Here is a 23,559-nt window from a genome sequence, read left to right on the forward strand (position 1 = left end):
AATTTGTAGAATAAAGTTCATTTAAGAGAACTACATTTGCTGTGAATGCATTGGAATGTACTGGGGACAGCCTGATAATTAACACCAATCTGAGATGAGATAACAAGGTGTAGAGCTGGATAAACACAGTAGGCCAAGCAGCATCAGAGGAGCAGGAAAGCTGACGTTTCGGGTCTGGACCCTTCTTCAGAAATGGGCCTTACTGTACTGAAGATTCCCTTTGGTCATCCAGTCTTCACCTCCAAAGCTACTTTAAATCCACACTCGTCCCATCTTACAGCACTGGGCCCACAGCTTTGAATGTGATTACATTTCTAGTACTCATCCAAGTCCGTTTTAAAGGATTACCCGCCTCAATTACCCTCCCAGGCAGTGCATTCTAAATGCCCATGACCCTTTAGATGAACATATTTTTCTTCTAACCTCCTCCAAATCTTCTGCCTTTCACCTTAAAATTATGCCCCCTTGTTATTGACCTTTCAATTAAGGGGAACAGCTGCTTTCTATTTACCCTGTCCATGCCCCTTATAATTTTAATCCACCTCTATCAGGTTCCCCTCCTCAACCATCAACTCCCTTCTTCATGGATCCCATCCTGACAGACTTCATACTTTTCTGTTGATGATTAGACTGGTTGATGTATGGTTCCTGCTCCATTTTGGGCTGCTCATGACTCACTCTAATCTGACCGCAACATGCTCTTCCCATTGAGTGGTTAAAATGCCAAATCAATGGGAACAGGTTACTATTGTAAGGCTGGATATGATCTAAGATATTCTTGGGTATACGTGCAGCCACCAATCTTTCTTGCTGGAATTTGTTTAGCTATTGGCACCACGTTGGGAAGGATGTCCTCATGTGGTCTTTGGCAGAAGATAGGCTGGGACCTCATGAATCAAGGTATGTTCATGACTGACATAAAGCTATAGGCATTAAGTTAGATACACATTAGAATCATGTTCAACTGAAGAGTCTCCATCCATAACAGTTTAGCTACATATCATTCAGCACAACAGCAAGAATTCAGAAAACAGTTAGTTCTTCCCAGATTATTCTTTTATATACTGATGGGCAGAGCTTGTCTCGTGATGGCAATTAACCCGGTCAGGTCCTAACTTTCCAACACAACAGTTACATAGTGAAGGGTTTTGTTCCTTGAGCGCAGAAGGAGGATCCAATTAAGGCATTTATAATGATTCCAGGAGTTGGTAATACACAGAGAAACTAATTTCCTCTTGAGGAAATTGAGATCAGGGATATATAGCCTTAAAAATAAAGCAAGGCATTAGATGGGCAATGTCTGAAAACACTTCTTCACACAAATGGCAGTGGAAATCTAGAACTTCCTCCCCCAAAAAGGTCTTGAGGCTGGGTCAGTTAAAAATTGCCAAACCTAGATTAATAGAATTTTGTGAGGTAAAGGTACTCATAGGTACAGAACCAAGGTGGGTAAATGAGATTTTCACACTCATCAGTCAGGACCTAAGTGAATGACGGAATGGGTTTGAGGGACTAAATGGCTACTCCAGCTGATGATATGGCTTATTCAACAAAGAATCCGGTCAACCCCTTGCCCATAAAGCACTAATCCTCTCTCCTGTAATCAAGCTAATCTTAAACATTGGGGTGGCATGGTGGCACAGTGGTTGGCACTGCTGCCTCATAGCACCAGGGATCTGGGTTCAATTCCAGCCTTGGGCGATTTGCACATTCTCCCCATGTCTGCATGGGTTTCCACCTGGAGCTCCGGTTTCTTCCCACAGTCTAAAGATGTGCACATTAGGTGGATTGGCCATGCTAAAATGCCCTGTAGTGCCCAGAGATGCGCAGGCTATGTGGATTAGCCATGGTAAACGTGGGGTTGTGGCGATAGGGTAGCGGGGTGGGCTTGGGTGTGGTGCTCCTTGAAGGGTCAGTGCAGACTCAATGGGTTAAATGACCTCTTTCCACATTGTAGGGGTTCTAGGATTGATGTGACCAATGTTTCAATCGCAAAATCTGCATTCCATGCCCTCGGTATGAAGCAGCTTTTCATGCTCTCTGACCTAAATCGCTTGAATTTAATCTCATTCCAGATACATCAACACTTGGACATAGTTTATTTCTGCCTGGGGTGTCCTAGGCAGTACATCATACTTTTACACATCTCTACGCAGCAGCCTGCAATTTCATCAGTTCCAACAGCAGTAGCTCAGTTTTTCTCAATGTTGTGTTTCACAGTAGATCAATCATGTTTAAAAACTCCACTCCCCAGAAAAACAAACGAGCTGAAATTCTTTTATCTATTTAATCTAACTGCAATCCAAAGGGTGATGGTGAGAGTGTGCTGCATGGAGTAACAGGGATGTTACATCTGACAACATAAGGGAGCTCAGTCAATAGTCTTCAATGGTGATGTTTTGACTTGGAAAAAGATTAGTAAGTTTTCACACATTCTTAAATAGCAGAGTCTGGTTAGAAAAACAATAATTATATTCCCATACCATACTGCCAACTGATTTAAACTTTGCTTATATTTCCTGCATCACTCAAAGCTGGAGTTAAATGGCTACATGAAAAGGAAATGGTTTCCTAACTACTGATCAGAGGTGGGGCCCTGTCTTCAGAACACCATGGTCCTGAGCTCATAACTGGAACACAGGCTGCATATGCAGTTCCCAACATGTGTTACCAGCAGCTGAAACTGCACGTGAGGGATGCATAATTGGAACATTTACCCTCAAATGTTCAAAAGGATTAAACTCTGCATTTTAGATGAGAAAAGAAACATTGCCTTTAAAAGAAAACAGAGAAATCCACTTCTCTTTAGTTACTGCCTTCTGCTTGCTTCCAGTTTTTTTAAACATCTTTTAGAAATGGAGACATATCGCTTTGTGGAAATACAAATAAACATCTGGTCTAATGGAAATCTGGAGAGAAGCCAGTGAACTGCATGAAACACGTCATTATGCATCAATGTGCACACAACTTACATTTCTAAAACATCTAATGTAGTACATATATACCAGAGTGCTGAATAAACTCTGACAAAACTTAACACCGAGTCACATAAGGAGATATCAGGACAAGTGACCAAAGCTTGGTCAAAAAAGCAAGTCTTTTAGGATAGCTGAAAAAGGAGAGAGAGAGGTAGAGAAGAGGAGAGGGTTAGGGAGGATATTCCAGTTTAGTGCTTTAAGACATGGATGTTATTGGTGAAGTGATGAATGTAACAAGTGTTATTCACTACATGCAAATTTACAGCTTCACAATCAGGCCTACACACCGACTACAAAATTCAAGAATGTGTACATGTTACAATCAGCAGCTCCTATGAATATTGTTTGTCAATAAAGTGGGTGAGAGTACTGCCAAAATGATACAACAGCACCATTCAGCATGGACTTAGCAATAAGCTGTTCACTGTTGTCTAGTTTGTTACAGCTTGGAGTTTACTGAAACCATTTAGTATCTGAGAACTTATTAGTTTATCTCGCTCATATTCTCATTTTGGTGACAAACAAGGGCAGGACTTACACAATTAAAAGTAGGGCCTTGGGTAGTGTTGTAGAACAGAAAGACTTAGGGGTTCAGGTATGCAATTCTTTGAAGTTTGGATCACACATAGACAGGGTGGTCACTAAGGCATTTATTGCTCAGGCCCTTTGAGTAATGGAATTTGGACATTACGTTGAGGTTATATAAGATGTTGGTGAGGCTCTTCTGGATTACTGTATCCAGTTCTGGTCACCCTGTTATAGAAAAGATATCATTAAGCTGGAGAGGATTCAGAAGTGATTTACCAAGATGTCGCTGGGAACAGAGGGTTTGAGTTACATGGAGAGGTTGGATAGGCTGGGGCTTTTTCTCACTGGAACGTAACAGGTTGAGGGGTGATGTTATAGAAGTTATAAAATCATGAGGGGTATAGATAAAGTAAATGACAGATGTCTTTCCCGTAGGTGGGGAATTTCAAGACTTGGGATATATTTTAAGGTGAGAGGAGAAAGATTTTAAAAAGACATGGGGCAACCTTTTCACACAAAGAGTGGTTTGTGTGTGGAATGAACTTCCAGAGGAACTGGTGGATGCAGGTAAAGTTACAATGCTTTAAAAACATTTGGATAAGTATTTGAGTAGGAAAGGTTTGGATGAAATGGGCCACACACAGGCAGGTGGGACTAGTTTAGTGGGACAATGGTTGGCATGGGCCGGTAGGACCAATGGCTTTGTTTTCGTGGTGTTTGACTTTATGACTCTATATAAGAAACTGTTTGGTAAAGGGCACAAGTTGTTTGAAAGGATAAAGGAAAATGATGAAGATTTTCTTTTACTTCTTTTTGGTTTAACTTCCTAATAAATTCCTGATTGTGATCTGCAGTATACCATCTTTCAGAGGGCTATTTGCTCATGAGCTGAAAACATGAGTCGAGATAACAATATTAATCTTATTGGAAAACGAAAAGGGCTTGCATTTATATGGAGCCTTTCATGTCCTTACGTCATGCACCCTTTCTCAATTTACTTTACATCCAATGAAGTAATTCTGACGTATATTCACTGTTATAATGTAGGGCATGACGCAGTCTATTTGTAAATAGTGAGGTCCTACTGACAGTAACTTGACAATGACCTGATGTAAACTTCTAGTGAGTTTAGCAGAGGCGTAAAAGAGGATGACAGTAAAATGACAGAAACTTTTGAAAATACTTTACTACAAAGAATTATATTGGAACTGCCATATTTATTTGGTAAGAAAATCAATCAGAAGCTGCAGTGAAGGTTTTCGCTTCATATTATCTTAAAGCTAGCTCTCACTGACAGGTGGGGCCTTGTAGGGGTCCCACACTTCTGCAAATGAGTTGCAGGCAGAGTCAGATTCTCTTCGTTAAAAATATTCTTAGTTTATGTTTGGAATTAACCACCCATGCTCAAGGCATCAGGGCACCAGCATTCACTTAGCAAGTGAAAGGCTTTTTGTGTGGAATCAGTGACAATTCACCCACCCTTGGCTGTTTATTGCTGAGGGCTGGCCTTGATGTGTGGTCTGAAGTTTGCGCCAGAAACAGAATACCAGGGACCTTTGCTGGCTTACAAATCTACCTTGCTCAGCTGGAAAAGTTCAGAGTCACAAGCTGCTCTGCAGGACATGGGAACAGCCATGGACAGCAACAGCTACGTGCTGTGTCCAAAAGTTTTTTTTTAAATTATTGAAGAAACAGGGGAGGTATGAGTATTACAGCACATGCAGAACATTCTGAAAAATGTAAGATCCATTGACAACCAGATCCGTAGCTAAGCCTTTTCTCAACCATTTGTCTTACAGATGATCATTGGCCAAAGAGAAGGCCTGTAAGTGTCTTTGCCTTTGCAAAGCCATCGCTTTTTCTGTCCAAGCTTTAAGAATCATAGACTATTGGGAGCAGATGGGACAGTGGAATTTGGACAACAAACAGCCCTGGTCTTACTAAATGGCTCAGCAGGTTCTGTCGTACGTCATATGTTTGAATGTTCCTTAAGCAGCACTCCTCACCTTGCCCCACACTTGATCCTGCGTGCTTCCTCTCAAGCTATGGAACTACTTGTCTCTCCCTAATAGACAGAGATACTACAGTCCCTCATGCATATGGCTTATTAACTAAATATTGACCAGGACACCAGAGAAGACTCCCCTTACTGCTCCTTTGTAAAATCATCCTGGCATTTTTTTCCTTTAGCTAACAGGGTAGATGATATAATGTCTTGGCAAGATCGTATCCTGCACAGTGCATCACCTTTTTCTTAGGCCAAAAAGTGCATTTCATTGGAAATGCTGACACAGGCACAGGGAGTAGATTAACATATCCATCCTGTTCTTTAATTTCTTACTTGCCCTCCTCTATCTGGCAGCAAGCTTCGTCTAATTCAACATGAAAATGTCTCAGGAGTTTCCAAACACAACTGCAATTGTACTTAAATTACTTGTAACTGAGATATTCATTTACTGAATTCCAAAACAAACATAAGTGAAGTCAAGGTTGCTATACAGGGATCTGTAATTAGTTGGAATGGTGTTAGGTTACAATTACAATGGAAAATGAGTATTTCTGTACCGCATCATATCAGAGTCTGAAAAAGACATCTTATGCCATCTGCTGGAGACTTTCAGCCTTCGCATCACAAACATGAGTTATTTTTTGTTTATTCATTAACGGGATGAGGACATCGCTGGCCAGGCAGCATTTATTGTCCGACCCCAATTGCGCAGAGGGCAGTTCAGAGTCAACCACGTTGCTGGGGTCTAGAGTAGGCCAGACCGGGGTAAGGATGGTAGTTTCCTTCCCTAAAGGACATTAGCGAATGAGATAGGTTTTTCCAACAATCGACAATGGATTCATGGTCATCATTAGACTCTTAATTCCAGATATTTTATTGAATTCAAATTTTACCATCTGCTATGGCAGGATTCGAATCCAGGTCCCCAGAATGTTATCTGGGTCTCTGGATCAACAGTCCAGGGACACCACGAGGCCATCATCTCCCCAACAAATGAAATAAAATTACACAGAGGATGGTGGGTGCCTGGAACTCGTTGCCAGGGGAGGTAGTGGAAGCAGATACTATAGTAACTTTTAAAGGGCATCTTGACAAATAAGTGAATAGGATGGGAATAGAGGGATATGGTCCCCGGAAGGGTAGGGGATTTTAGTTGTGACGGGCAACATGTCTATGCAGGCTTGGAGGGATGAAGGGCCTGTTACTGTGCTGTAATTTTCTTTGTTCTTTGTACTAGAGAATCTCAGCAGGTCTGACAGCATTTGGGAAGAGAAAATACTGGTAAAGTTTTGAGTTCAGTGGCCCTTCTTCTTAGCTGAAGAAGTGTCACTGGACTTGAAACAGCGACTCTGCTTTCTGTCCACAGATTCTGCCAGACCTGCTGAGATTCTCCAGTAATTTCTGTTTCATATGTTTCATGGTAGTAAATTAGCACACAGCAAGGTCCCACAAAAAAAGACAATGTGATAATGACCAGGTAATTTTCTTAAGCAATATTTCTTTAAGGGATCAATATTGGCTTGGATAGCTGGGCAAACACTCTTGTTCCTTTTCAAAATTATGCTATGGGATCTCTTAGGTTCACTTGAGGGGCTGACAGGGCCTCAGTTTAACCTCCCATCTGAAAGATTGCACCTCCGACAACATAGCGCTCTCCTAGTACTGCACTGGGGAAGGTAGCAACAGCTCAGAAAGTTTAACAGGAATGACTAGCCCAAGCATACAGAGTAGGTAAATAACAGAAAAAAGAACTGCGAATGCTGAGAATCCAAAACAAAATCGTAGGAGGAACCCAGCAGGTATGGCAGCATTTGTGGAGAGAAAGTAAAGTCAACATTTCAGGTCCAGTTACCCTTCTTCAGAATACAGCAGAACTGTCCTGAAGAAGGGTAACAGGACTCGAAACGTTGACTTTGCCTTCTCTCCATAGATGCTGTCAGGTCTTTCAAGCTTCTCCAGTAATTTCTAGATGGATAACAGGCTAGGGTTCCCAGTTTGTGACAGGTTCCAAGATTCAGCTTGCACAGGGATAGTTGTCCCCCATCAGAGTTGGGGAGTGGAGAATCAACAATGTCTCCTTTTCTGATTAATGTCCAGTCGGGTCACAACATTTGGATTTCATGCTCAGATCTGATGCCCAACGTAGCCGAAAAGGTGACATCATGCAGTTGTAACAATAATTGCAAACATACTGATGGAACCCGTAACCTCACCTGGGTATCAGCTCAATTCAGAATAAGAAAGAACAGAGAAAGACAGTGGGGAAACAGGATTGCCACAGAGTCGCTTTCAGAAAGCCAGAGTTATAAGCAAAGAGCAGGAATGTGGGACCAACTGTCTTTTCAAGGAGCCAGCCTAGCCTGATGTTGCAGGTAACTGCGTTTTCATCATTATAAACAATAATCTGGTTATTGTTGCATTGCTGTTTGTAAGATTTTGCTGTACTCTCAACTGGCTGCTGTGTTTTCATCAGTGCATTATTGAGTATCAGCAAAAGGATTTAAATGCTGCCATATAGATGACCCGAGGTTGGAAATGTGCTGTAAAAGTGCAAATTCTTGTTTCTCCTTTCAGCAGCAACACAAGGCTGGTCTCCTAACTGTCAATCCTTAAAGTTATTGTAAATGGTTCTCTACCTGTAGGGGTCGTCCATCCTCCTGTCCAATCATGGTCCTCCACTCCAGCAAGGAGCGCTGTAAATGATCAAATCCAGTTTCCCACAGACGCACATGCCCTCCCATGTCCACTGTCACCACTCCTCCAGCTCCAATAGGTGCAATCAGGACATCTGTGTTGGAGATTTTAGATAACCACTGAGTGTATGGAGAGATGATAAGTGCACTGCAAGAGAGAAAAGCACAACACTAGTGCCAGTCCAGTGTTAACCTATGAGAGATCAATTGGTCAGTACTGACAAGACAGTTACAAAGAACAATGTTCTTTGTTCTTTGAAGACAGTTGCGAGTTCAAACCCTACACTTGCTAATACTGAAGGGAGGAAGTGCCCAACTGGTGGGTCCAGGTATCAAGCTTCCTCCACTAGCATACTTCTGTTCCAAATGAGTTAACTCCTCTACTTTTAACTCTGTTTGAAAAAATCTACTCTTTTCTTCCCCACGTACTTATCTACTTAGCTACTCATTGCACCAAATACATTCACTTTAATAACACCATGTGGTGTTCCACAATTCCTATCACTGTCTGGCTATAAAGATTTCGCTGTGAATTTCCAATTGAGTTTGTTGGTGACTGTCTCTTATTAATGACGCCTAGCTCCACAAGTGAAAGCTCTGTGGGTATGACACAGATCCGTACCTCCACATCACAGAATCCCTACAGTATGGAAACAGGCCATTCAGCCCATCAAGTCCAGACTGCCCCTCTTCCTACCCCTGTAACCCTGTATTTTCCATGGCTAATGCACATTCCTGGACAATTTAACATTGCCAATCCACCTAACCTGTACATCTTTGGGCTGTGGGAGGAAACAGGAGCATCCGGAGGAAACCCGCAAAGACATGGGGAGAATGTGAAGTTCCACACAGAGAGGCGCCCAAAGCTGGAATTGAACCACGGTCCCTGGCACTGTGAGGCAGCAGTGCTGAGCCACCATACCTGAAATAAACGGTTGATATTCCTTAAAAGTACAGCCAAACCATTCAGGACTAATGCAAGGAACCACATCTTCACACAAAGGGTAATGGAAAACTGGAACTCTCTCTACCCACAAAAAGTTACTAAGGATCAATGTCAATAAAATCTCAAAGTCAAGATTAACCGATTTTTGTGAGACAAAGGTACTAAGTCTTACTGAACTGAGTAACCGGGTAAATGGAGTTAAGATAAAGGTTGGTCAAGAGTTAAATAAATAGTGGAAACAATCAAGTGGCTGTTGATACCCTCCTGCTTTGTGCTTTCTCCTAGAACTACTCCATTCAGTATTTTCTCACCTTGGAATGGGAATATATTTGATCTTTTTGGAGTTCAGATCTGTTACTTCCAAGAATCCAGCTGTGTTTGGAGGCTTCACATCTACAAGATAAGAAAATAAAAGCGCTGATGATCCGGGCTGGGCATTTACCACCTCGGTCCCTTTACTGAAGGTGAGCGAATAGGAACATGACTGGACTTAACTGCAATACAAAGACTACATTATTTACTGCATGCTGTATAATTTGTCTGTTGAAATAATTTAGTGAGCGTGTACCTTGAAAGTTACCAAATGCAATCCTCACCTTTTTTCTGTCAAATAGAGACCAAATGTCCTCAGGTACATCTTCACGCGGGTTGGATAGAATTCAGACTGATCATTTACCCATTTTTTAAGCTTGACCGAGTCCCTGACATCTCTCAAAACCTGCCTATTTCTGACATGTCAGTCTCTGCTCTGAGTCAGAAGCTCCTAATTTCGAGTTTCACTTTTGAGTCTGAATCCAGGCTGATACTGGCAGGCCAACAAGCCACTGCATTGTCAGATGTGCCATCCTTCAGGTAAGAAATTATACTGAGGCCCTATCCATCCAGGTGGATACTAGAGATCTGATGGCACTCGCGGAAGAGAAGTCCTGGTTAACAACTAGCAACAACTTGCATTCATTCTGCAACCAATGTTGCTGAAACAGATGGTCTGGTAATTGTCTGGGTGCTTAATAGTGACTTCACTTCAAAGCTACTTCATTGGCTGTTAAGCCTTGTGGCACATTCTGACTATGCATAAGGCACTACATAAATGAAATTGCATTCTTTCACATGTTCAGCAGTAGGATTTATGTTTGCATCATACTTTTGTTTTAACAATGAATCTGGGGGAAGCTGAACTCTGTATTAATGCCTTACTAACAGCTAAAAGGGCTCTTGTGGCATAGTAGTAGTGTGGTTGTTGACTTGCTCGCCGAACTGGCTTATTTTTGTTCAGATGTTTTGTAACCATGCTAGGTGACATCATCAGTAGGGTCTTCGATGAAGCAACGTTATTCTACTCCGCTTGGAATTTATACTGTCCGGTCCGTTATGGCGAGTAGTGTTGTTTCTGGTTTTTTGATCTCTATGAGTTTGTATATGGGTTTTCAAAGCCATACAGATCAAAACCGGAAATGACAGTACTCACCATAACAGACTGGACAGATAAATTCCAAGCACAGTAGAATAACATTGCTTCATCGGAGGCCTCTCTGATGACGTCACCCAGCATGGTGACGAAATGGCTAAACGAGAACAAGCCAGCTTGGCGAGCAAATCCACAACCCGAGCTACAGATCTTTGCCAAAACTTTAAACAGTGGTAGTGCCCCTATCTCTGAAACAGAAGGTCCAGGTTCAAGTCCCAACTGCTCCAGAGGTGTTTAATAACATCTCTGACTAGCTTGACTAGAAAATATCTACTCTCAGTTAAACATTTCAGGAGCACCTTAATGATAAGAGTTTGGATGCTGCTGCTGGGATCAAGGACACTAACTTCCAATTGAAGGAAATGCAGCCTCCGCCTAATGTTGCACTGGAGCCAGTGTAAGGAAAGACAACCGAGGTGCAGAACTGGATATCATCAGTGTACTGCTCATGGAGGCGTTGATCCCATGATGATATTACTTGTGAACAGCATGTGGCCAAAGTGCTAGACAGGGTGGAGAACAGATGCTTGGGGAGCTCTGTAACGGGAGCGGAATAAAAAAAACACTGCTGCTGATACTGTGCTCTATGACTGGTAGGCAGGCATTGGAGAATAGTACGAGCATCCGTGGAAACTACAAAGAGATCAAGAAGTGATAATGCATTACACTCAGAGTCTGAAAAAGTTGTCACTGATTTATGTTGGCATTGGTCCAGTGTTGTGGGAAGATGTGGAGGTGCTGGTATTGGACTGGGGTGGACAAGGTCAGATGTCAGATGACACCAGGTTACAGTCCAACAGGTTTATTTGAAATCACAAGCTTTCGAAGTGTTGCCCCTTTATCAGGTGAAGTGAGAGAGAAGGTCATCTTTAAATAGACCATCGTTCACAGCAAACTGCTGAGCCTTCAGGACAACATCAACCACAACACCTCACAACCCTGCCATGGGAACTTCTGCAAGACATGTCAGATCATGTGGGAACGCCACCCACTACATACACAGCAGATACTCATGTGACTTGGTCAATGTTGTCTATCACTTATGCTGCAGGCAAGGATGCCCTAAAGCATGGTATATCAGCAAGACCATGCAGATGTTATGGCAGCGGATGAATGGACACCAAGCAACAATCGTCAAACAGGAATTTTCCCTCCCAACTGGGGAACATTTCAGCAGTCAAGGATATTTACCTCTAACCTTTGGGTAAACGTCCTCTAAGGCAGCCTTCGAGATACACGACAATGTAGAATCGCCGAGCAGAAACTGATAGCCAAGTTCCGTATCCATGAAGCCGGCCTCAACCGTGAAGTTGGGTTCATGTCGCGCAACATGGGACCCCACTACACTGTTCTATATATGTAAAATCTTCCTTACTATCTTGTTTTGAGACCATCACCTCGATAAATTCTTATGATCTCTCTGCCTTAATTAGGTTGTACAGTTTTGAATTACTTATTACTCTGGTTAGACCCTTGGCATGTGACTCTTATATCTATCATGGAATGCTCTTCGGAGGTTCGGTGTGGTCTCAATGGACCAAATGGCCTGCTTCCACACTGTAGGCAATCTGTGATTTTGTTTTGATTCTAGGTATGGGATGTTGTAGATAGAACAGTTGTTTGCAAAGGCAGATGACAGTTGTTGGGCATGAATTTGAACAGTCAACAATGAGTGAGAATGAACTACAGAGAGTAAAAAGCAGATATCATTACAACTTGCTGCAAGTTATAGATGTGTTGTGTTGTGACCCGAGTTCATAACTAGATCGACATTCTTCTGACAGCACCTACTAAACTCATTACTCCTAACGCCTGGAGGGTCAGGGCAACAGAGGCATGGGAACACCACCACCATCCAAGCCGCCCACCACCCTGACTTGGGAATATATTGCCATTCCATCACCGTCACTGGGTCAACATCCTGGAATTCCCTCCCTAACAGCACTGTGGCCGTCCCCACACCAAATGGACTGGAGAAGTTTAAGAAGGCAGCTCACCACAATCTTCTTCAGTGCAATTAGGGAGGGGCACAGCCAGCAATGCTCCTATCCCACAAATTAACTGGAAATAAATGGTGATGCTAAATTGAAAAAGAGTGCCTGCAGAATCCCAGGACCACTCACTAACCTTTTGGGTAGATTTCATTTATAGGTACATCTTCAACAGCAACAGCTCGAATCACCTGGTTGGCTCCGGTCAGGGTGATGCAGTTGGATTGCTTCACACTCCCAGACTCGTAGCTCCCTCTGAAGAACCTATTCTTTGGGGAGCCAGCACCATCATTGTCCAATGAAGCCTTTCTTTTCCATGTGTACACCTCACTGGGAGACTGCAGAGATACAGATCAGTATTATATAAACAAGCATTTAAACAACTTTAAAAAAAATGAAAATGCTAGCAGGAGATCACGCTGTCTGCACAGCTGTCAATGTGTATACTGGCCGATGAGAAATAACAAAGTTTGAAAGTTGCGACACAGGTAGGCTAGGGTGGTAAAGGCAGCATTTGGCACACTTGCCTTCATTGCTGAGACCACAGAGTAGAGGAGTAGGGACGTCATGTTGCAGTTGGACAGGATAGTATTGAGCCACTTTTGGAGTACTGCATACAGTTCTGGTTGTCCTGCTATAGGAAGGATGTAATTAAATTGGAGAGGGTGTAGAAAAGATTTACATGGATGTTACCAGGATTGGAGGTTTTGAATTAGAAGGACAGGTTGGATAGACCGGGACTTTCTTCCACTGGAGTGTATGAGATCGAGGGGTGACCTTATAAAGGTTTATAAAATCGAGAGGCATAGACGAGGTAAATAGCACAGTCTTTACCTAGGGTAGGGGAGTTCAAAACTAGAGAGCATAATTTTAAGGTGAGAGGAAAAAGATTTAAAAGGGCCCTGAGGAGCAACTTTTTCACACAGAGCGTGCTTCAATGTGGAATGAACTGCCAGAGGAAGCGGTAGCTGCTTCCAAGAACCCTTCAAGGCAATACTGCAATGGGTCTTGATTCTTTTGTGTGGTGTTGATTGTGCAATCTGACCGATTAAACTCCTTCACTGTCCCTGTCCATACAGCATTGTGCTGTAATGCATCAAAGTCTACCTGTCTGAATTTGTCAATTGCCAAGTTTAAGAGACCCTGAAACATGGTGGTCAGTTTCCACAGAGTGATTTTAGGGTGAGGACTGACATACAAGCACATCAATTAGAAACAGAAGTAGTTCACTCAGCCTTGTTTCACCATTAAGGTTCTGCCTTACCTGATAACTCTGCACTCCCACCTACCCACAGTAACATTTCACCCCTTTGCTCACCAAGAATCTATTCACTACCTGTGTATCTTGTTATAATATTCAAACTCTCTCTTCCTGAAGGCAGTGAAAGCAGAGCCTAAATACCCCACGAGAAAAATATTTTTCCGTGTCTCCTAAATGACTTTCTGTTTATTGAACCTTCTGTTACATGATTCTTGGAACGCTGTCCCAGCTTCTTTTTGCTTCTCCATGCTGTCTCTTGATTGTGATTTAGTATGGTGTCACTCTATGATTATAGCTCACAGTCAGTCAAGGCCATGGAGTGCGTGAGTCATTGCTCCTGCCAGAACACAACCCAGAATCCAGTCCAACCAACTGATATTTCCATGTGTTTGTCCATACAGGAGGGACAGACTTGTCTAGTATGTTACTCCACACAACACCACCACTCCTTGCATCCATAACTCAAGGGCAGGTATCAAGTGGAAAACCTTATTGGTGACGAGTTACTGAAAGGTGCTAATTTAAGGGAAACACCAGCCGCCTAATGGAACGTCATTCCAGGTTCTGTCTGGTTTCTTCCATAGACATTAATTGTGTAGGACCCAGATTGCCACAGATAGATCTGTCCTCCAGGTTAGTAAGTTTGCAGATGAGACCAAAATAGGTGGTGTAGTGGACAATGAGAAAGATTATCTCAGAGTGTAATGCAATCTTGATATAGGTGAATGGGCAGAGAAGTGGCAGATGGGTTTAATTTAGATAAATGTGAGTTGTTGCACTTGGATAAGGAAAACCAGGGCAGGACTTACACAGTTAATGGCAGGGCCCTGGGGAGAGTTGCCAAACAAAGACCTAGGGGTTCAGGTGCATAGTTCCTTGAAAGTGGAGTCGCACATAGACAGGGTGAAGATTGCGGCTGTTCAGGACATTGATGAGGCCACTTTTAGAATACCTAATTTCCTGCACTTGTCCCATACCCTCGGATGTTACGATATTTCAAGTGCTCATCTAAATTTATTTTTAAGAGATTGTAAGGTTTGTGGCCTCCACTACCTTCCCAAGCAGTGCATCCCAGATTCCCACCATCCTCTGAGTGAAAAAGCATTTTTCTCAAATTTCCTCTGAATTTCTTGCCTCTTAGCCTAAAACTATGCCCCTCGTGATTGACTCCTCAGCCATGGGGAACAGCTGCTCCTTAATCACCTGCCCAAACCTCTCATAACGTTAAACACCTCAATCAGCCTTCTCTGCTCTAAAGAAACAATCCAAACCTATCTAGTCTTTCCTTACAGCTCAATTGCTCCATGCCACTCCTGGTGAACCTCCTCTGTACCCCTGCTAGCGCTATCACATCCTTCCCGGAGTGAGGTGACCAGTTCTACACACAATACTCCAGCTGCAGCCTAACTAATGCTCTGTAATAACTCTAACATTACTTCCTTGCTGTTATACTCTATGCCATGACTGACAAAAGCAAGTGCCCCCATGCCTTCTTCTAACTATCCTATTCACGTGGTCTGCCAATTTCGGGGATCTGTGAATAATTATCCCAAGATCCCTTTGTTCCTCTAAGTTACCCAGTGTCCTGCCATTCATTAAATATTCCTTAATCTTGTTTCTTCCTCCTAAGCGCATCCCCTTACACTTATAAGGGTTAAATACCATCTGCCACTGCTCTGCCCATCTGATCTACTCATCCATATCTTCCTGTAACCACTTTCTTTACCATTAACCACTCTACCAATCTTGGTGCCATCTGCAAACTTGCTTAACACTCCGCCAGCATTTTCAGCTATATCATTTATGTACAAAGCAAACAATAAGGGTCCCTGTACTGATCCTTATGGTACACTGCTGGACACTGGCCTCCAGTCACTCAAATAGCCTTCTACCACGACCTTTGTGTCCTATTATTAAGCCAGTTTCTGATCCATCTCGCCAAGTTGCCATGAATTCCATGTACTTTAATCTTCTCAATCAGTGTTCCATGTGGTAACTTGTCAAAAGCTGTGTTAAAATCCAACTGAACTTCCCTCATATACGTACTTGCTCACACTTGATAGAATTTTTTGAAAATTTCTTAGGCATACCTCCCTCTGAAAAAGCCCTGTTGACTATCCCTAATTAACCCATGCTTTTCCAAGTGGACATTAATTCTGTTCTTCAGAATTTTCTCCAAGAGTTTCTTTACCACTGACAAGAGATTCACTAGTCTGTGATTTCCTGGTTCATCTCTACCAACTTTACTGAAAAGTGGAACTACATTCAGCATCCTCCAGTCCCCTGGACCAAACGCCATGGCCAGAGAAGAATCAAAAATTTGTGTCAGAGCCCCTGCAACTTTTGCCTCACCTCCTACAGCAATCTGGGGTGCAATTCATCTAGACCAGGGGATGTCTCTGTTTTTTAAGCCTGTCAGAGCCTCCAATACCTCCCCATGTCCTATGCCAAACTGTGCAAGTTCCTCACAGTCCTTTTTCCTGAATTCTGTACCTATGTTCTCCACTTCCAGGGTGAGGACAAACAGAAGTACTCATTTAACACTGTTCTAATATACTGCAGGTTCACACACAGGTTGCCTCCTTGGTCCCTAACGGGCCATACTCTTTCCCTGGTTGATATCTTCCCTTAAATATATTTATAAAATACTTTAGGATTCTCCCTAATCCTATTTGCAAGTGCTTTTCCATGCTCCCTTTTTGCTCTTCTAATCGCTTTCTTAAGTTCCCTGCTGCACTTCCTATATTTATTCAGGGCTACAGCTGACTTGTTAAAAGTCTTTCTCTTCTTCCTCATCCAGTCCTGAATTGTCCTGAGTTGGACAACCAAGTGTCAACGTTTGCATCCTCTCTTACTGATTTTCTGGTGAAGTTTATAAAACAGGTTATTAAACTGCTCCTTTCCTCCCATTTACAAATCCATTGACTTTTCTTCCCTAGAGTCAGAGTCATACAGCACAGAAACAGACCCTTCAGTCCAACTCGTCCATGCTGACCAAGTTTCCCAAACTCAACTAGTCCCACTTGCCTGTATTTGGCCCATATCCTTCTAAACCTTTCCTATTCATGTACCTGTCCAAATGTTTTTTAAATTTTGTATCTGTACCTGCATCCACCACTTCCACTGGCAGTTCCTCCACACACGAACTACTCTGTGTAAAAAAGTTGCCCCTCAGGTTCCTTTTAATTCTTTCTCCACTCAGCTTAAAAAAATTGCCCTCTAGTTTTCAACTCCCCTACCCTATGGAATACCTTGGGTATTCACCTTATCTATGCCCCTTATGATTTTATAAATCCACATAAGGTCACCCCTCAAACGCCAGTGAAAAAGTCCCGGCCTATCCAGGAACAAAAACAAAGTTGCTGGAAAAGCCCAGCAGGTCTGGCAGCATCTGTGAATGAAAAAACAGAGTTAACGTTTCGGGTCCGGTGACCCTTCCTCAGAACTTAAGCCTATTCAGCCTTGCCTCATGACTCAAATCCTTACAAATCTTTTCTGAACCCTCTCCATTTTAATAATTTCCTTCCAGAACTGTACACAGTATTCCAAACCTGGCCTCACCAACATCCTGTACAACCTCAACATGACGTCCCAACTCTTATACACGATAGTCTGAGCGATGAAGGCAAGTACGCTAAATGCCTTCTTAACCACCCTGTCCACAGGTGATGCAACTTTCAAAGAACTATATGCCTGAGCCCCTAGGTCTCTTGTTTAACAGCACTACCCAGGGCCTACCATTAACTGTATCAGTCCTACTGTTGTTCATTTCACCAAAATCCAATATCTTGCATTTATCCAAATTAAACTCCATCCACCACTCATCAGCCCACTGGCCTAATTGATCAAGATTCCTTTGTAAACTTAGCTAACTTTCTTCAATGTCACCAATTTTGGTGTCATCCGCAAAGTTACTAACCATGCATCCTAAATTCTCATCCAAATCGTTTACATAAACGATGAACACCAGCGGGCCCAGCACCAGTCTCCAGTCCGAAAAACAACTCTCCTCCACCCCGTCTCCTACCATCAAGCCAATTTTGTATCCAACTAGCAAGCTCTCCCTGAATCCCATGTGATCTAACTTAACTAACCAGTTTACCTTGTACAACAATGACAAAAGTAAATTTTTCTCTTCTCAACTGGTCTATAATCTTTAACACAGTTGACCATGCCATCCTCCTCCAAGGCCTCTCCACTGTTGTCCAGGTGTGTGGGATCACTCTCACATGATTTAATTCATACCTGTCTAATCGTAGCCAGAGAATCCAGAGAAAGACAACACATTGGGGAGATCTAGCTAACAGGGCTGGGAGGGGGGAGCTAATCTTTTTTTCATGCATGTACTCTGCCCCTCATATTTCCTTTCCCAATTCGCTGTTACCTTTCTGTATTCAGCATGATCTTCTAATGCATTATGAGGTGAATACTTATCAGATGCCTCTTTAATCTTGTTTCAATCTTTACTTGTTTAGTCGGCCAGGGAGCTCAAGCTGTGGATGCCCCACCTCTCTTCCCAGCTCCAGTAATGTGAGGAAACACCAAACCATGTGCTTGTAAGTAGGAATTAAACATCAAGGTTGAAACTATGAAGGAGAATTTCATTGGTGTTGAGGTTGGAGGTAGTGCACTAACCCTGTTGTTCTGAAGGGACACAATGCACTGTTCACAGTAAAAACACTGTCCCACAGATTCAAAAGCCTCTTTGCAAGAATCACAGAACTGTTTCAGTGCAGAAGGAGGCCATTTAGCCCATTATGCCTGCACTGGTTCTACTATCTAATGCTGATCTCCGCCTTATCCTCATATCCCTGCACACCACCGCAATCCAAATAATCATCCAATGCCTCCTTGAATACCTCAATCAAACCTACTTGCACCACATTTCCAGGTACTGCATTTCTGCACTTTGAGAACTTACAGTGAAATCTCAGTGAGAATCTGTGTGTATTTAGTTTTTTTAATTTGATCATGGGGTATAGGTGTCACTGGCTAGGTCAGCATTTATTGCCCATCCCTAGTTGTCCAGAGGGCAGCTAAGAGTTAAGCACATTGCTATGGGTCAGACCTGATAAGGATGATAAAGAACCAGATGGGCTTTTACACAGTCACCATTAGGTTAGCTTTTTATACCAGATTTTTATTGAATTCAAATTTCACCATCTGCCAAGGAGGGGATTTGAATCTATGTCCCCTGGACATTAACCTGGAGTTCTAGGTTACTGGTCCAGTGACATTACTACCACCTATCCCATTGCTTTGTTTTAATGGACGATTCTACTAAGAAAATCCTTTGGCAGCATTATTTCTCCTGATAGTAGGTTTCCACAAAACAGACACTGCCCACATCAGAGGACAGACCATAGATGGTGGTTATTATGAGTGCAATCACCACTTGACCCTGCGTCTGCTTTGGTAGCAGAATTATGAAGAGCATATTAGTAGCACTCAATCTGGTATAGCATGTACAACAAAGAGTAACAACTACTGAAAGTTCACAGTGATATTTTTGCTGTGGGTGTGATTGTAAAAAAAAACATATGTCAGGAGGGTATCAGCTGAATGCGTAACCTCTGGGCAAACAGCATTACTGCAACAATTCAGTGAATCGGAGACAGCAAACTTCCAATTACTTAAAAAGAGATACTAGAATAGATTTTCAACCTGGCTAATTGGTTGTCCATTATGTAATGTTCCTCTCCAAAAAAACATAAAGCAGGCATTTTCTACAAGGTGCAATGATCAAAACACATTACGGGTTTTAAATTCAGCAAGTTAAGAATCAACCCCTTTCACTTGTCAGGTATCATTCATCAGCAAATTGAAAACTTCGGTACTTCCTACTGGACTAAAATCCATCCGGTCAAAGTCTGCCTTACCATTAGGTCTGGAAACCCAACAACAATTGTTGCATAGCTATTTTCGTCAGACAGAATCCGATTTGGAGACACAATCTTCTGCCCAAGGGCTACGCTCAGGTTTTCTGAGGGTAATTCTTCCTTTGACACTATATTAGGGCTTGAAAGCTCCAGGGCTAAAATGAATGGAAGGAAAATCTATCAGAGGTGATTCAGGAATAACCAATGCAGAATCAATGAAATGTCATTTTAACTCAGTTGGCACTGCCCTAACACCTCGAGTCAGACTGTGGGTTCAAACTCCATCACAGACGAGGTCTAAACTTGGGCCCAGTCCTGAGAGAATGCTCCATTTTGTCCCCTTATGAAGTGAATTCAAGACCTCATTTACCTGCGAAATTGGATGTATGAAAACTCCAGAGGATGACTGGAGAAGGGTTGGGCACTCTCTCAGCATTTTGTCCATCATTTCTTTTCCAACAATTTAAAAGCAGGTTATCTCTTGCGTCTAGTGAGAACTTGCAGTTTGCAAATTGGTTGCTGCATTTACACATTTACACAAAAACAGAAAACTTCAATGGTGGAATTCTAAACCTAAGAGGAAAACTAAAATGCTGTATGATGCTACGATTCTGACCTTTCTGTCCTTGACCTCCTGTAGTGTTCCAATAAAACATAACACAGGCTTGAGTAACAGCATATCATCTTTTGACTCAACTACGGCCAATTTCAGCCTTCCAGACTCAATATTTACAATTTTAGATAACAACCAATTTTATGTTTTGCTTTTATAAAATTACTTAATGGCTTTTCTTTGTACTTGGATGGCTATTATCATTACATTCACCTCTAGTCACATCTTTCGTTTAATTTCTACATCCATTAATGTTCTCTTTGCTTTTGTTCCATGAAACGTTTTCTTATTTAATATCTCCAGCCCTCATTCATATCATAGACCTTCTCTATTTTTCTTCCTTCCAGGCACTGGCCTTTTCACATACTCAAAACCTATTTCATTTCCAATTTTCCTCAGTTCTGATGAAAGGGCCTAGAAATGTAGCTTTAACTCTGTGGCCTGGCTGTAGAAAAGTTGAATATTACTGAAAAGAGAGATGTGATGCATTAGTTTTATCTGTCTTGCACTAATCAGGACAAACTCAAGAATGCCAAACTTCAAGTAATTGCAATAAATTATACTACTAGAGGAAAGAGGATATGGATTGTTGGCAAATCAAATCTAATGGCCCAAAGTGCTGCTGAGGAGACAGCAACAATGATACATAGTCTTCCCAAGCTCTGAGGTAATTCAGAAATCAGTAAGGATTTTGCATGCAGAGAATGGACTTGTGAAAGTATGTCACTTCTAGGAAGTGTAAATTAGTTACGAATCATAAGCTGAAACTGGTTGTTCATGTAGCTATTGGCCCCCATCAGGGTAGTTCAGCTAGTGCTGCCAAATCATGGATGGGAAATAAATGTGCTGATATTCCATTAGAGAATAAAACAAAATCAGGTTTTGAAGCCTGAATGCGTTGTTAGTTAACGATTAAAACTTTTGTCGTATAGTCAGTAACAAGCAAAGCACATGGGAAACCACAGATGTACAGAGAAATGAAAAGCAAACAAAGTATTCAGACTGTCAAGGCTAATAGCATAGAAGTCATACTATCAGAGATGTTGGGTGGATGAACAGACAACACCTATGGAAGACTAGGAAACAAACAGACATGTAAATATTGAAGTACGAGAACTGTAATATGCATGTTGTAACCTGTAAAAAGCTCAAAGATGTTTTGTAACACCGTGAACTTTAACCTTCAGTGTTAAGGCTGCCTTTCCATAACTGCATATAAAATAAACGGCCGTTACCTGTTCTCCTGAAGTCCTCTATGAATTTGTCAAATACACCAAGAAGAAAGCCTCGATGATGCCATGATTATATATCTTTCCCAGTTAATTCTCTATTGTTACTGGCTATTTAGGCTCAGTGTTATTGAGAGAGATTGCAACTAATTTCTTGCTCTCCTTTTGCACAGATCATTATTCTGGCTAATTCACTTCACCTAACCTACTGGTGAAATACTAGACTATCATTCCAAAACAATCAACAGTGCCAGAAAGTCTAATCATCCATCTGATCCCATGCGTGAAAACTGAGAGATAAGCGATGTGACAAAAATGCATGAACACCATCATTGCATATTTCACTTTGACATTGGTACAATTCAATGGCTGATCTTTATCTTAAGTCAAATCCCCTCTTTTAAGAGTTTTAATCAGCGACAAAGTAAACATACACTCAAAATTTTTAATTCCTGGCCACATTCCAACACTGCACAACATTTTCTCATCTGGTTGTTGAAATTTTTATTCTTCGAGTGGTGAGAGACAGCAAACTTTTATTAAGTAGTTAATTGGATCCAATATGCAGCTGGTGGCTTCCAACTCTGTCTGCACCTAGTCCTGGAAGATTTATTTCTTGGCCTCCTCCATTCAGGCATCCCCTAACGTCTGCCCCCACTTCGATCGTCCATCTTCCACCCTCCCAACCATCTGAAACATGAACTGATACTTCATTGTCTGATACTCTACTTTCAGTCATATGACCTTCTTATTCGCGTCTCTGATATTTTTACAGTTAATAAACAAAATCGTTGATGTAATTTTACTTGTTATTGTGACTATAAACTTTTCTCCTAGGTCAATCACAGTAGTGCTCTCGAGATGCATCTAAATTGTTGGAGATATGCAGATAGTGAAGCTAACGCAGAGAAGCTGAAACAGAAAAGGTCAATGCAAAAAACAATTTGGGTCATCTGGGCATTCAACCAATGATGTATATGATCTTCTCTTGTTATTCTGAAACAAATGAAGCCCCAGAATTCCTCAGCTTTGTTGCAGAGGGATATCGCTGAGCCATGATCTATCTGTTGCAACTCCTTCTTCCATTCTGATCCATGGTTTCTGTTGGCATCAAGAGTTTGCATTCTCCCACCCTCCCCTCAAAGACTTAGCAAAAGGATTACTCTGATTAGCAGACACTAAATTTAAGTTAATACACAGAGCACCTCAAAGCTACAAACAGAAAGTGAAGGTATCTATTTTCAATCCTGAGCAAAACACATACCCACAGTGTTTCCGAATCCCGTGCTGACCGACTCCTCATTTATCACATGCAGCTGACAAGTTCCAGACAAGTCAGATTCAATACTCATCGGCTTTGTCAGAAGGAACTTCCTGAAAGATTATTCAACAGTTGCTTGTTAATGAATGGGGAGTAGAGATCCCAGAGAGCTCAGAAGGTGATTAGACTGGACAATTGGACATGGAATCAGGGCATTGACACTTTAATGGTGATCAAAATGACTTCACAGGGAATAAACCTTCTTAAATTTATATCAACACGCAGAAATACAGTAATGTTCTGTTAGACATATTGTTAACAACACAGATTTATGATTTTTCACTCCTTCCTATCCTAGCTATCCTGCCTGGTATACATCTCATCTTCATGTCTCTAAACCCTATGAGCACAGACATTGGGCAAAAATGAATGCTCTGTCCATTAACAGGCCTAGCTAGGCCTTGTTGGGCATAGTGCACACTGAGTCGCTCTGCTTAGTCTCCTCTGAACAAATCTGAGAGGGCATGAGCAGAAATACCAAGAAGTGCAGAATGAAGTTTATGTAAGATATTTGGACAAGGTTCAGTTCAGTGGGCTTATCTGTCTGATATGTTTCTCTGCTGGAGTGTGCAAAGGTATGAAGTACCAAAGCCCAGGTTGAAACAATTACCATGGGCCAAGATCTTTTCTTGAAAGTAATGCAT

The 23,559-nt window shown here is 42.0% G+C and overlaps 1 protein-coding gene across 5 annotated transcripts in view; it reads right to left on the minus strand.

The window, feature by feature from the left end:
- Positions 1–23,559, minus strand: part of vwa8 (von Willebrand factor A domain containing 8) — a 325,734-nt gene that overhangs the window by 67,931 nt on the left and 234,244 nt on the right. For all 5 annotated transcript variants that reach the window (XR_007263236.1, XM_048603037.1, XM_048603036.1 and 2 more), the window contains 5 exons: positions 22,859–22,968; positions 19,753–19,907; positions 12,749–12,950; positions 9,465–9,546; positions 8,151–8,355 (listed from right to left, as the gene is read on the minus strand). Coding sequence is in view for 4 of the 5 variants with exons in the window: in XM_048603037.1 (XP_048458994.1) it covers positions 8,151–8,355; positions 9,465–9,546; positions 12,749–12,950; positions 19,753–19,907; positions 22,859–22,968 (754 nt within the window). In the remaining variant the exon portion in view is untranslated. The remainder of the gene's footprint in view (positions 1–8,150; positions 8,356–9,464; positions 9,547–12,748; positions 12,951–19,752; positions 19,908–22,858; positions 22,969–23,559) is intronic.

The sequence above is a fragment of the Rhincodon typus genome, chromosome 11 (genome assembly GCF_021869965.1).
Source record: "Rhincodon typus isolate 14 chromosome 11, sRhiTyp1.1, whole genome shotgun sequence".
Classification (NCBI taxonomy): Eukaryota; Metazoa; Chordata; class Chondrichthyes; order Orectolobiformes; family Rhincodontidae; genus Rhincodon; species Rhincodon typus.